At 46.7% G+C, this 15181-nt stretch overlaps 1 protein-coding gene across 3 annotated transcripts in view; it reads right to left on the reverse strand.

Moving 5' to 3' along the window:
• PDE8B (phosphodiesterase 8B) overlaps positions 1-13800 on the reverse strand; it is a 269611-nt gene extending 255811 nt beyond the window's left edge. The window contains exon 1 of one of the 3 annotated variants that reach the window (XM_077867434.1): positions 13786-13800. Coding sequence is in view for 2 of the 3 variants with exons in the window: in XM_077867425.1 (XP_077723551.1) it covers positions 12852-12887 (36 nt within the window). In the remaining variant the exon portion in view is untranslated. Of the gene's footprint in view, positions 1-12851; positions 12982-13785 lie in introns of those variants that run through there. The other 2 variants (XM_077867425.1, XM_077867414.1) reach the window with 2 other exon arrangements.
• Between the last annotated feature and the right edge of the window lie 1381 nt (positions 13801-15181).

The raw sequence follows: 15181 nt of genomic DNA on the forward strand, positions 1-15181 counted from the left end.
GGACATCTATATGCCAAGAACAAATAACCCTATGCCGTTATCTCTCACCATACACAAATATAACTTGAAATGGATCTGAGAACTTAAGGAGCTAAAACTAAAAGACTTCTAGAGGTAAACTGGGGAAAAATCTTTATGAATTTGAGGTATGCAAAGATTTCTTTGAAAGAATGTAAAAAACACGAATCATAAAAGAAAAAAATTCATAGGTTGGAATTCATCAAACTTTTAAAAAGTCTTCTCCTTTAAAGATAACTTTAAAAAAATAAAAAGGCAAGCCACAGGCTGGGAGAAATATAATATATTCAAAGACTTAGGAAAAAAATAAAAGACTTAGGAACGCCTGGGTGGCTCAGTGGTTGAGCTTCTGCCTTGGACTCAGGGCGTGATTCCGGGATCCGGGATCAAGTCCCGCATTGGGCTCCCTGCGAGGAGCCTGCATCTCCCTCTGTCTATGTCTCTGCCTCTCTCTGTGTCTCTCATGAATAAATAAATTAATCTTTAAAAACACAAAAACAAAGACTTTTATCCAGAATATGTGAAGAAGTCTCACAGTCAATAATCAGAATACTTAATTTAAAAATGGGTCAATGGGCACCTGGCTCGCTTCGTTGGTTAAGTAAGCATCTGTCTTGGGCTCGGGTCATGACCCCAGGACCCTGGGATAGCAGAAAGCCTGCTTCTCCCTCTCCCTCTGCCCCTTTGCCTTCACTCCATACACCCTTCCCAACTCATACTCTCTCTGACAAATAAATAGATAAAATATTCTTTAAAAATTGGATCAAAAATTTGGAATAGACACTTCACAACTTAAGACACTAAAAGGACAAAAAGGACATGAAAAAAATGTGCATCATAATTAGTCATCAGTGAAATGCAAATGAAACCACAATGAGATATCACTATACATCCACTAAAATGGCTAAAATGTAAAATACTGACCACATCAGGTTAGTTAACAAGGATGTTGAGCAACTGGAACTTTCATACATTGCTGATAGAAGTGTAAATTAGCGAAATCATTTCTGGAAAACAATCTGACAATTTCTTATTAAACATACACTTACCATACAATCATGACATTTCATTCTGGGCATCCACCCCAGAGAAATGAAAACACATGCCCCTAGATTTGTCCATAGCAGCTTTTTAAATAACAGCCAAAAAATGGAAACAAGCCAAATGCTCACTAGCAGGTGAATAAAAACATTGTGATACATCCATAAAATAGAATACTATTCAATGAAACTTTTGAACTTTTTTTGAAACTACTAATACAAATAGTAATGGGGGAAATCTCAAAATCATTAAAGGAGATAGAGATAGAAGAAAACAGACACTAAGGGCTACATGTATGATTTCACTGATATGAAACTCTAAAAAAGATAAATCTAGCCTATTGGAATAAAAATATTAGTGACTAGTTGGGGACTATGGTTGGTGCTGAGAATTGACTGGGAAGGGGTATAAGGGACAGGGCGATAGAACTGTTCTATATCTAGATTGTGGTAGCAAATATATGGACATACTATGTGATTATATACTATATCAAGACATACACTTTAAAAATATATATGTTACACTAATAATGAAGCAGCAGAAAGAGAAATTAAGAAAACAATTCCATTTATGATTGTACCAAAAATAATAAAATACCTAGGAATAAACTTAATCAAGGAGGTGAAAGATTTGTACACTGAAAAGTATAAAACTCTAATTAAAGAAATTGAAGATGACACAAATGGGAAACTATTCCATGCTTATGTATTAGAACAAGATATTGTTAAAATGTCCTTAATACTCAAAGCAGTCTACACATTTAATGCAACCCCTATTAAAACACCAACAGCATTTTTCGCAGAACTAAAACAAACAGTCCTAAAATTTAATGGAAGCACAAAAGAACCTGAATAGCCAAAGCAATCTTGAAAAAGAAAAACAAAGCTGCAAGTACCACAATTCCAGATTTCAAATTATACTACAAAGCTGTAGTAATCAATACAATATGATACTGGCACAAAAAAAAAAAAAAAAAAAAAAACACAAAAAAAAAACAGACACACAGATCAATAGAACAGAATATAGATCCCAGAAATAAACCCAGTTATATGGTCAATTCATTTTCCACAAAGGAGGCAAGAATAGGCAATGGAAAAGAGACAGTCTCTTCAACAAATGGTGTTGGGAAAACTGAGCCACTTTCTTACACCATACAAAAAAAAAATTTTTTTTTAATGGATTAAAGACCTAAGTGTGAGACCTGAAACCATAAAAATCCTAGAAGAGAGCACAGGCAGTAATTTCTCTGAAACTGACTGTAGCAACTTTTTTCTAGATATGTCTCCTGAGGCAAGGAAAATAAAAGCAAAAATAAACTACTGGGACTGCATCAAAATAAAAAGCTTCTGTACAACAAAAGAAAGAATCAACAAAACTAAAAGGCAAACTACTGAATGGGCAAAGATATTTGCAAATCGGCATATCTGATAAAGGGTTGCCTTTATATCCAAAATATATAAAGAAATTATAAAACTCAACACCTCCCAAAACAATCCAATTAAAAATGGGCAGAAGACATGGACAGAAGAAGAACAAAGAAGACATCCAGGTGGCCAACAGATACATGAAAAGATGCTCAACATCACTCATCATCAGGGAAATACAAATCAAAACTCCAATGAGGTATCAACTCACACCTGTCAGAAGAGCTAAAATCAAAGCCACAAGAAACAACAAGTGTTGGTGAGGATGTAGAAAAAAGGAACCCTCTTGCACTGTTGGTGGGATTGCAAATTGGTATAGCCATTGTGGAGAACTATATGGAGGCTCCTCAAAAAGTTAAAAATAGAAGTATTCTATGATCCAGCAATTGCACTACTAGGTATCTACTAAAAGGATACAAAAACACTATTTCAAAGTGATCTATATCTATATCTATATAGATATATCATGGGATATTACTCAGCCATAAAAAAGAATGAAATCTTGTCCTTTGCAATGACATGGACGGAGCTAGAGAGTATTATGTTAAGTGAAACAAGGCAGAGAAACCCAAATACCATATGATTTCACTCATATGTGGAATTTAAAAAACAAAACAAGTGAACAAAGGAAAAAGAGAGAGAAAGAAACCAAGAAACAGATTCTTAACTATAAAGAACAAACTGATGGTAACCAGAGGGGAGGTGGGTGAGGAGGTTAGTGAAATAGGTGATGGGGATTAAGGAGTGCACTTGCGATGAGCACTGGGTGATGTGAGGAATTGTTAAATCACTATATTGTACACCTGAAACTAATACAGTACCATATGCTAACTACACTGGAATTAAAATTTTAAAAATTTTATGGTGTATATTTTATTGTATATAAATAATACCTAAAGTTTTTTTTAATTTTCAGCATTTGCCTGATATTATGAACTGCAATATGTCCTCCAAAATTCTTTTTTTTTTTTAAAGATTTTATTTATTTATTCATGAGAGACACTGAGAGAGAGAGGCAGAGACACAGGCAGAAGGAGAAGAAGCAGGCTCCATGCAGGGAGCCAGATTCAGGACTCGATCCCGGGACTCCAGGATCAGGCCCTGGGCTGAAGGCGGCGCTAAACCGCTGAGCCTCCCAGGCTGCCCAAAATTCTTAAGTTGTAGCCTTAACCTCCAATGTGGCTGTATTTGGAAATAGGACTTTTAGGGAGGTGATTAAGGCTAAATGTGGCCATAAGGGCCCAATAGTACTGGTGTTCTTATAAAAAGAGGAACCCCCACCCCATATAGTTTTTCACAATGGCTGCACCAATTTGCATTCCTACCAACAGTGCAAGAGGGTTCCTTTTCTCCCCATCCTCACCAACACTAGTTGTTTCTTGCGGTCTTGAGCACACAGAGAAGATACCATGTGAGGACACAGCGAGAAGGCAGCCATTCACAAGTCATGAAAAGCAGTCTCACAGAAACCAACCCTAAAGTCACCTTGATCTGGGGCTTCTAGCTTTCAGAAATGTGAGAAAGTAAATATCTGTGTTCTAGCCACCCAGCCTGCAATATTTTGTTACAGCAGCCCGAGTAACACACCTGAGCATCAAGCATAAGACAATAATTAAACTCATCATTCCTTGCTAATCATATTATTCTTAGGACTGTTATATCTTCCGCTCACTGAAGCTTTTCTAAAATACATATTGAGAGATCAGCAGTTGCTTTAATTCCGTAAAAGGTCTTCACCAACAGGTAGCCAACATATCAGAGAGCTGGTTTATGTGTTAGACCTGAAGTGATGATGGGAACACAACTTTCAGGCCTGTAAGAGCAACCATTCAAACCAGACAGACATTTTTGGAGCCAAGCAAGAGGAGACAGACTGTAGGAGCATCTCGGTCACATCCCAGTTGTGTGTCAGATCTGATATTAGTGAAAGAATTGCTTTCTCTTGGCTTTTTGTTGAGCCTCACTTGGCACTGGCACAAAAACCATAAATTGTGGGCTTCTCTCTTTTTTTTTTCTCTACCATCTCATTTATTAAATGAATTTCTGAAACCAGTGATTCCATTGGTTCTCATCTTTCCACTGATCATGGTTCAGTTATCGAGAGCAATAATTTTTAGCTGACAAACTATGATCCATCCTTCTTTAAAACTATCTTAGGGGAATTCAAATCTGGTTATAAAGAAAGGCTTCTAAGGGGGAGGTGAGCCTTTATTCTGACCTTGGCTTATTGAGAAGAGCCGTCACAATCAATGCCTAGCCTCGTATCTCCCTTGAAGGCTCTCTCTTCCAGGAAAACCAAGGGCAAGAACTTATCCAGACCATGGTCACTCTTAATATCAGCCCCAATCATCAGAGTTGAATTCATGAAAAATTCATTAGAATACAAAAGGACAGGGGCCAGGAAGCAAAGACTAAAGACTTATGACAAAAACTGACACCATGTTAGTGGTGCAAGGGGTCTAAGGGATATCCTAAAGTTATCTTAGAGTCTTTCTCACTCCATCTCCTATCTGTCTGCAAATCTTGTTAATTTTATTTAAAACTTAATTCAGAATCTGACCATCATTCCCCATCTTCACTGCCATCATGTAGGTCTGAGCCACCACATCTCTCACCTGGATATTGTGATGCCTCCTAGCAGGTGCCTTAGCTTCATCCTGACTCCCCTCGGGCTCTTCTCAGTGAGGCAGTGGTTTGGGGGATCCCCCACCACCACCAGTTGAAGTCAGATTCCATCACTCCCCTCTCGCTAGGTCTTTATAGCAGGTCTCAAATGTCAGGCCTCCATGACCTGGCTGGCCTCGGTCTCTACTGCCATCCCCTTGCTCATGCCCTCCTTGCCACACTGGCCTTCTTGCTGCACCTTGATCTCTTGAACATGCAGGGTCTTTGCATCTGCTATTCCTCCTGCTTGGAATGTGCTTTTTAACTAGCCACATGGCTTCCTTCGGGCCTCAGCTCAAATGTTCCCTTTCCCAGGGAAGCCTTCTCTGACCACCTGATTTAGCAAAGAAGCATTCCCTGTCCCATCCTGGGGAGTCCGTATCGCCCTTTCCTGCTTTACCTTTCTCCCTATCTTTCCCTAGTTTCTCCCTAGGGTGCTTTCTCCCTAGCACAGATGGTCAGCTGACCTTCTTTCTCTCTAATTCTCATTCTTTACCTTCTCCCCACACCAGAAAGTAAGTTCCAAGAAGAGAAAACTGTCTGGCACATGTTGGATGCTCAGTAGTTACTTGTTGCACGAGCAATGGAAACCTGCCCCTCCTACAGAGAAGTTACAGGGAAGAAGTGACCACCCTGGCAGTCTGCATCCTCCCCTGCTGCTCACAGCTCTTACCGACCTCCAGATCCTGCATGGACAGAGACAGAGAAAAGGCCTGCAACCAAGCATGTGCCCCTACACACAGGGCTTGGGGAAGGAACAGGAGGGCTAGCTACAGCTGGACCAGGTTAGAGAGAACATGTAGGTCTGTGAGGCAGGTAGGGGCCCATGATGCAGTGGTCTCTGAGCACCCCATCCCTCCTCCTGAGAGCTACGCTCTCCACCGGCGCTTCTCACCAGTGGACTGACCAGACTGGTCCAGCATGACAAGATATTGATTCTCTCAGCCCTCATTTCACCAAACTGAGACATCTGTGATTACACAAAACATCATCACTTTGCATGCCACTAAGAAAAACATGCTGCCCGTTAAACTATGACATGATGGTCTAATGACAGTACTAGAAGATACAGTTGGTCCCACTAGCCTCTCACAGTTTTGAATGTCTTCATCTATACTGATGGATTAGGTCATTTCTCCTGCCTTTAGTTTAGTTATTTGACACATGATAGGTAATCCTTCGGCACGTGTCTCAATAACAAAGCATAAATCTAGCTTTCTGTACTTGGGGTTATCTTTTCTTTACTGAACACCCTTGGCTGCTACTTTACAAAAACAAACAAAACAAAGCTGAAACTGCATCATCCTCCAATGACAAACATTTGCTTTATCAATATCAAATTTATACCCCATTCTCTATTTCCTTGACTACCTGTGTAGCTGTGTAAACAGTAACTTTTTGTTTCAGTGCTGAATCACAGTGTAACCTTTTTGAAGTCATCTTAATCAGCAATTAAACTCAACCTGTGGATTATCAACAATCCACCCACCTGAACCGAAAAGTTGAAAATATCAGAAGTTAAAACTGAGTAAATACATCAGCAGGTGATGACAAGCACATCACAACTGTTGCCTGGCCCACAGCAATTTAGAAGGTGCTAAGACTCCCACCCCCACCCCCCAGGGATGGCGATCACAGACTCAGACTGCTAATTGACACACAGGGCTTCAGAACAGGAAATACAGGGAGACAGTGTCTGCTACCTCATGGCAAGGCTGGCAGCTACCCCCGATGCAGAGTCTTGGCCTCCATGCACCACGTGGGGAATGCACACGCTGGCTAGGAAGAGTGCGTGGCTCACCTTGCCCCAGAAAAGCCACTGTCCCGGTCTCCTACTGGCTTGTGTACTGCTTCAGGCCTGCGGGCCCAGAGCCCACGACGGCTCCAGGCTCTCCCACCCCTGGTGTAGGCCCAGGAATCTAGAGTTTCCCAATAATCAATACAGATCATCCACCCCAGCAGTAGAGCAATCCACGCTTATCATAACTCCTAATGTTTCCAAGGGAAGATGCTGTCAGAAGGAAAGTCGGCAACTGTCCTTCCAGGCCCGTCACTGGGCAAAGGTTCCAGGCCTGGCTCTCAGGCACTGACAGAAAGACACCCCCTGATTCTGGGGCCAGTAGAATGGGAAAGGGAACGTCTCAGAAAAATCAAAGTGCTGCTTTTACATACTGCTTTAACAGTTTGAGGCAACTAGGGGAGAATTGCCTCGACAGAAATGGGGAGAATAAAGGGCGACTTAAGGGGATAGTCCCTCGTGTTCCCTTTCAGTTCACAGATCTAACTGTGAACCTGTGTGACCTAAACGAGTGTGAGCTATTGGGAGGTTTACGGTGCTCACATGATCACTCTCCTCCCGAGGCACACATGCCTCCCTGGAAGCCCCAGAGCTCAAGCAGCAGGCCTCTGGCTTGTCTGTGCCCTGAGGGTGCAGTCGGAGACATCACACGGTGCCTGAAGGGCTCCAGAAACCCCTGAAGTCGCACAGAATAGAGGCCATCACTTTGACCCCCTGGTATGTGCCACACACTCACATATTTTAGCTCACTAGTTCCCCCGCTAACCCTATAAGTACTATTCTTCCCATTTTACAGACGAGGGAACATTGCTGGTAAGGGGCAGGCTGGGATTAGGGCTCAGGCAGCCGGCTTCAGGATTCAGGCTTTCAACCACCGTGCTCATCACCTCACCCACAGCCACTGTCTCACGTTAAATCCAATGTCACTAGCAAAAGCTTACTTGATGCAAGTAATCACACGGGGTCACTTTAAAACAATGCCCAGGGAATTCAGAAAAACAACACTTTGGGTTGGTCAGTAGGCGAGGATGAGAAGTGGAGAGACAGGTGGCTCTGTGATGTGGCTTCAGAAACACTCCGGCCTCCTCAAGCAAAAACAGGGTGACTGCACCTCAGGATGGGCCACAGTGACCAAGACAGTGGATTATGGGCTGACTTGTTTCCCCATAGGTTGAATTATGTTGAATTTCTAGTGCCCCTCCCCCGCCACAGAACGTAACCATATTTCGATGGGCCTTTAGAGATCATCAACATTAACCCAGTTTATTAGGCTGGATCCCAATACAGAACATTTATGCTCTTACAAAAAGAAATTCTGGGGCGTGCCACTTGATTAAGCATTGGATGCTTGATTTCGGCTCAGGTCAGGGTCTCAGGGTGGTGAGATCAAGCCCTACTTAAGTCCTGTGCTTAGCGGGAGAGCGCTTGAGATTCTCTGTCTTCTCTCCCTCTGCCCCTCCCCCTGCGCACATGCACCTGCTTGATCTCTCTACCTTCCTCTCTCAAATGAATAAATCTTTTTAAAAAATTTTTTTTAAGAGATTGTGACACGGACAAACAGAAGATCAAGTGAAGATGCAGGGAAAAGATGGTGAAGGGGAGCAGAATGCGCTACCCCAAAATATGCCTCTTTAGCATAAGGATTATTTTGAGCGGATTATTTCTTAAGGAACTGCAAGACACAAAAGAAGGTCTGAAAACAGAGTAGCAGTTAGCCTTTTGTACGGGGAATTTACATGAGAAAGGGATCTTGTACCAGGAAGAAAGCTACTACTGGAGAGAACTTTCCTCTGAAAGACTTATGGGCAGGGCAACCTTTGTTTACCAAACAACCACCTTTCTTACCTTCCCTTGAATTGCCTTTTCCCCTTGGAAACCCCAGACTCCTTTCCCTTTCCTTAAACTCAGGATACTATATAAGCTGCAATCACGTGGCCACCTTTTGACAAGTCTCTTTGTGGGGCCCCGGGTTGTGCGTAAGTATGTGTACATGATTAAAAACGGGTTTTTCTACTGTAGATCTGTTTTTTTACTTCAGGGGGCAGGGTCTCAGCCAAGAACCTAAAAAGACAGAGGGAAAATTATTTTCCTCCTCTACGGTGGCCACCTACAAGCCAAGGAGAGAGACCCTCAGAAGAAATCAACCCTGCTGACATCTTGATGTAGGTCTTGCGGCCTCCGGAACTGTAAGAAAATTAATTTCTGTTGTTTAAGCCACCCAGCCTGTGGTACTTTGTCATGACAGCTCTAGCAAACTAATACACAACGCTAGGTATTTATCATACCCTTTCCTCTTTCTGGACATAGGAAAACATTTTCTACCCTCCCTCCATTGGGGTGAGGTCCCTGTGACTCGTGACCAAAGGACCATAAATAAAAGAAAAACGCTTCATTCTTGGGCTGAGGCCCTTAACGGCAGGTGTTAATTACTCATGGTCCTTCTCCTCCTCTATTGCCCTGGGACCAGGAAGACAGTATGTTCTAGATAACGCAGTTATCAGATGACAAAGCTCCTGTCGGCGTGGCTCCCTCAGTGACTATGTGGGGCAGAGCACTCTGTTAACCTGCTTTGGTCATATAATATAAGAAATAAATAAACTTTTTTTTTAAGCCACCGAGGTTTCAGGGTTAACTTGTGACTGCAGCATAGGCTAGCTTCCCCTCACCTCATACAGCCTCAGAAAAGACAGGCTACCAAAAACATGAGGACTTCATGTGCCATTAGGTGAAACCATATTACATTTTTGTTTTTGTAGGTAAAAATGCTCACATATGTATGATTTCATTTGTTCAACCTCTAATTGCACATATTTGCATAAACAACCTTAGAACCAACAAGTTGTAACCACCTCTAGTTTACAAATAATACAGGTGAGGCCCATTAGGATTCCTGGCTCACCAAAGCCCAGAAACATGTTAGCGGAAGAACTGGACTCCAAACCAAAAATTATATTTCTTTTTGTGAAGGCAAGTTGGCAATATCTATCAAAAAGTACTTATCAAATGGTAAGCATGCTCTTTCACCTAGCAATTCTCCCGCTAGGAATTTACTGACCAGAAATATCTGTACAAATGAGCAGAAATATTTAAATAAGAAGATACACTATGCTAGCAATATGTATGATTGTGAAAATACAGAAATAATCTAAGTGCCCACTTAACGGGAACTGGTTAAATAAATTATGGTTCATCCATAATCTCAAATCTACATAGTTAAAAAAGTTCACATGTAAAAAAAAAAAAAGTTCACATGTTTGGTCCACATGACAAAATACCCAAATCATATTATATAGAAGCATCCTGATAAAAAGTAGGGAAAAAGAATAAATCAGCCCTAGGATCTCAGGCCAGAAGTTCCCACTCTCACACCTATAAAAACTGAAAGAAATAATAGCGCTTCCTTCCAAAGGTGTTGATAAGATTACATTAGACCATGTACATCAGGTGCTTAGAAGGATGCCTGGCCCATAGTAAGTGCTTAGCAGATATTTACCATTATGGTCACGGTAATGAAGATGCTAGTCATCTCTCGAACCGGAAGAAACAAGGTTTCTTGCAGTTTGTGTTGTATCTGCTTATGCTTTCTTTTACCTCTTTAAAAATATATATATAGTAAGAAAACATAATAAGTCATTCTGCTCATTTCCCTTCCTGAAATTAAATAAAAAGACAAACTTTTTAAAGCAGTGCTTATCCCAATAAACTTTAGCAACGTTAGGTGTTCTAATATTTAATGTGGCTTCTAAAGACAATTTCATTATTTCATTACCAAACCGATAAACTGCTTTTCTGAGGAATTAATAACAATAGAGTCATCCCCAGGTAAATAAAGTGTTTATCAGGGTTAACGTAAAGTACCTGCACTAGATGTGCAGCACACCTGCCCTCTTCTGCTGAGGGATCAGCTTGGGGTTTCTCCTCCTCTGGTTTCTGAAACACTGTACTGACAGCAAGGGTCTTTCAAATGCACAGAAAGGGCCTTCCACGTGACCACACTCTAACTTAAACGGGACTTTCTATTTGAAGTCCTACCCAGTGCATTGTAAGTATTAACCAACCGGGCTTATCTCCACAGACCTTAAGCCTAAGAGACTTGTGTGCCTCTATAAACAGACTGCAATTAAAATTCCATTCACCCACGATTCACCCACCATTCTGATCCAGTACCTCTTCAGTCCCTGGATGCTCTGGGAACCAAGTCTAAAGCAGGATGCAAAGCACTAGTGAGCATTTGTAGGCTAAGCTCGGCATCTTGCTGCTACAGTGGGCCCCAGGATTAAAGCTTCTTTCTGAGCTTATTGTAGGGGCTGAGTCCCGGCTTTTGCGGAGCTTCCCCAAGGTTTCACAGCTGGTCAGTGTCACCCTAAGGCTGGAACCCAGGACTGGCTTCCCAGTGAATGCTCTCTCCACTGCTGCCGGGTTATCATTCTCCCGTTCCTGCTTCTTGGAAAACCGAGCAAAGTTAAAATAGCTCATTGGAGGTCAGAGGGGCAGGTGATGAATCTCAGGTGATGACATCCCGGAGGGCGAGTCCTCAGCCTCCCCGCCTCCACCGGCCTGTGTCGATGTTTTGGTCGGGGAGACCAAACAGTGTGTCTTGGTGTCTTGGGTGTCTTGACACCCGCCTAGAGTGTCTCTTCTAGGCTGGTACCGGGCGTGTAGCTTCAGGTTGTGCCACCCGCGGCCCGCGGGGCCGGCGCCCACGCCTCGGGGCGGCCGCAGCAGGTGCCGCGGGGCTGCCTCCCCCGCAACCCGCCCGCCCTCGCCCGCCGGCTGCCCGGCGGCCTTTCTTCCTGGGGTTGGCGACTTGGCCGCGGGGACCGGCGTCAAACTGAACCAGCTGGGCCAATTCTGAAGCCGAAAGGACGAGCGGGGCTGGTCGTGGGGTACCTGCGGGCGCCCACCCGCCCATCTCCTGCACCAGCCGGGCCGCGCCTCCTCGGTCCTGGCGACGGGGCGCACTGGGGGGCACCTGGCGCCCGCGGTGGCCCCGGCTCGGAGCTGCTCCCCCGCCTGCGGACGCCTCCCACCCGCCCCCTCCTACGCCCGGCGCGGGCGCAGTCCTGGCACCCACGGCCCGTCCCCCCCACCGGAGGCGGGCGCTTTGAAGCTCAGGCGCGCTGTGCGTGGCCGCGGGCACCGTCCCGGAGCCGCCGCGCTGTGACAGCGGGCGCCCCGCGTCGCGGAGGCCGGGGCGCCGCGGGAGGGCGCGGGGGCTTCTCGCGCAGGACGCCCTGCCTTGCTCCCGGTGGCCGGGCTACTGGGGGGTGGCTTCCCGGGGGACAGGGACGCGGGGCTCTGGGGGTGCCGCAGGGGCGGGGGGCGCGGGGGTCTGGGGGTGCAGCAGGGGCGGGGGGCGGGGGGGGCACAGAGGGCTCGAGGTGCAGCAGGGGCGGGAGGCTCGGGGTGCAGCAGGGGCAGGGGGCGCGGGGGGCACAGGGAGCTCGGGGTGCAGCAGGGGCAGGGGGCGCGGGGGGCACAGGGGGCTCGGGGTGCAGCAGGGGCGGGGGGCTCGGGGTGCAGCAGGGGCGGGAGGCTCGGGGTGCAGCAGGGGCAGGGGGTGCGGGGTGGCACAGGCGGCTGGGAGTGCAGCAGGGGCGGGGGGCGCGGGGGGCTGGGGTGCCGCAGGGGCGGGGGGCGCGGGGGCCTGGGGGTGCCGCAGGGGCGGGAGGCTCGGGGTGCAGCAGGGGCAGGGGGCACGGGGGGCTCGGGGTGCAGCAGGGGCGGGGGGCGCGGGGGGCTCGGGGTGCAGAAGGGGCGGGGGGCGCGGGGGGCTGGGGGTGCCGCAGGGGCGGGGGGCGCGGGGCTCTGGGGGTGCAGCAGGGGCGGGGGGCGCGGCGGCCGGCGGTGCTGCGGGCGGGCCCCCAGGAGGCCGGGAATGGGGCGGGGGCGCGCGAGGGGCTCACCTGGCGGGCGCCCGGCGGGCAGCGCGTGTGCTCCATGCAGGCGGCGGGCACGGCTGCCGCCCCGCCCCGCGCCCCGCGGCCCTTGAGGGTCTGGCGGTCCCGGGGCCTCGGCCGGCGCCTGAGCCTCTTAGAGCCCGCGCTCCCCGGGCGCGCCCCGGGCGGGCGGGTGCCTGGGTCCTAGCGCCCTCCCGGGGGCGGAGCCCCGACTGCGAGCCGGCCTGGCGCCCCCCATAACTGGCGGCGCCCGGCCCGAGGGCAGTGGACGCTCGCGCAGCACCGCCGGGCGCTGCCGGAGACCGGGGCTCCCACAGCCCGTTCTCTCCCGCTCGCGCCCGCCAGGAAAACACTGAAGAAGCCGACTTGCCTCATTCTGCACCAAATTCGTGTATGGTGCGATTTTAAAGAGATTCTAAGATCAGAGACCTTAGCATTATTAACACGCCCAACGTAGCATAAAGAAATGAATCGGGACACCGGGCGCTCCCAGCGCTGCAGCACCTGCCCGCCTGCGGCCCAGGGGCACCCCGGGGCCGGGGTCCAGTCCGCGTTGGGCTCCCCGCCTGGAGCCCGCCTCTCCCTCTGCCTGGCTCTCTGCCTCTCTCGGTGTCTCTCATGAATAAATCAATAAAAATAAATAAATAAATAAAATATGATTCGCCCTCAAAGTGAAGAACTCCTGTATTCAAATGAATATCTAAACGACACCCTGTTACGTCTGCGCTGGGGGGCCGGAGGGCGGGTAGGATGATCCCTCAGTCGTAGTTACTGCAGACAGTTCACCAGCAGTGGATCAAACGTGGACCAAGCCAAAGGTGCTGCCCCCCTTCTGCCCCCCCCCCCCCCCCCATCTGTTTGAAGAGCTGGAATCAAAGGTCTGGGCAGATACTACTATGAAGCTTGCAGGCATTTTTAAAAAGCAATTAATTGTACCTACTTTAATGCTCCAGCTGTAAATAAGCCTGGCTTCTTGCTTGCGGTTATGATCACACCTGCCCCATACCTAGCAACTTCAGGGTGGAGGGATTTCTAACAAAGACCTAGAGAGCACCTTCCCTTTCTCCGCTGCCCACAGGGCTGAGTCAGTCCAGTTAAAACCAAGATCAACAACAGCAATCTCTTCCGGCTGACTTTCTCATCCAGAGAGGCTGATGAGATTTCTAATGCCAGAAAAGGAAAACAAATCGTATGAAACTAGTCCATAGGACATGGGGACACAGAAAGACAAACATTATTGTTTTGGAGTTAGCCATAATCTATAAAGGCCAACAATAAGGCATGACAGCGGTATGAATATAGCTTTTATAGTCTTTTTCTAAGGAGCTCAAAGGGTTTTCCCTCAAAAGCACTCCTCTCTGTGTGGAGTCTAACAGTTTTCCCCAACTCCTGGTGTTCATACCTTTATGGAATACCCTCTCCTTGAGTGAGGGGGAAGCCCTGTGACTTGCTTCCCATCCGGAGCAAATGGTGACAGGATGTCACTTCAGTGCTTATATTAAATAGCCCTGCTGGGACACTGTCTCTTGCTGGCTTTGATAGAGCGAAGAGCCACGTTGAGGAGGCCCATGTGGCAAGGAACTGAGAGTACCTCTGGCCAAGAGCCAGTAAGAAACTGAGGCCCTTAGTCCAACAGACTAAAAGGAACTAAGTCTTGGCAACCACCAAGAGAGTTTGAAAGAGAACTCTTCCCTAGTCAAACAGTGAGATGAGACTACGGCCTCAGCGAACACAGGGGACCCAGTGAAGCCATGCTCAGACTTCTGACAGAAACTGAGACGTGTGCTGTTTTAAGCCAGTAAATCTGTGGTAACATGTTATGCACAATAGCAAAACTAACACACTTCCTCCTTCCACAGATGAAAAAGTGAGGCAAAAGGGGAGGCGAAAGGTAGAAGGGCTAAGGTCATTTAAATTGGCAGTGAAGTCCATCATTATGTCATACTCATCTCCTTTTCAAGCCCTGTCCAGACAAGGAAAAGCAAAACAGCAAAGACCTCAAGAGGTGAAAGAGCAATTTCAGACTGAGATGGGGGTAGAGCAACAGAAGAACCTGAAGAAAGTCTGAGGCAAAAAATAACCCAGCAGGTAAAAAGATGCTTTGAAAAACTCAAGGTAAATTGACCCAAGCAAAAAATACACATTTTCAGAAAGAAAAGGAAATAAATTAAAAGAAAAACAGGAATGAAGAAAACTAATAACAAAGAGACAATGAAGAAAAAGCAAAGACACTAACTCATCTGAATCTCTTTCTAATTATTTATTAAAGAAAAACAAAAACCATATTTTCCCCTGTGAATGTGGGGATTTTCCAGAAGAGCTGCTCAAGAAGTCCT

Source organism: Canis aureus, chromosome 2 (genome assembly GCF_053574225.1).
Source record: "Canis aureus isolate CA01 chromosome 2, VMU_Caureus_v.1.0, whole genome shotgun sequence".
NCBI classification, from domain to species: Eukaryota; Metazoa; Chordata; class Mammalia; order Carnivora; family Canidae; genus Canis; species Canis aureus.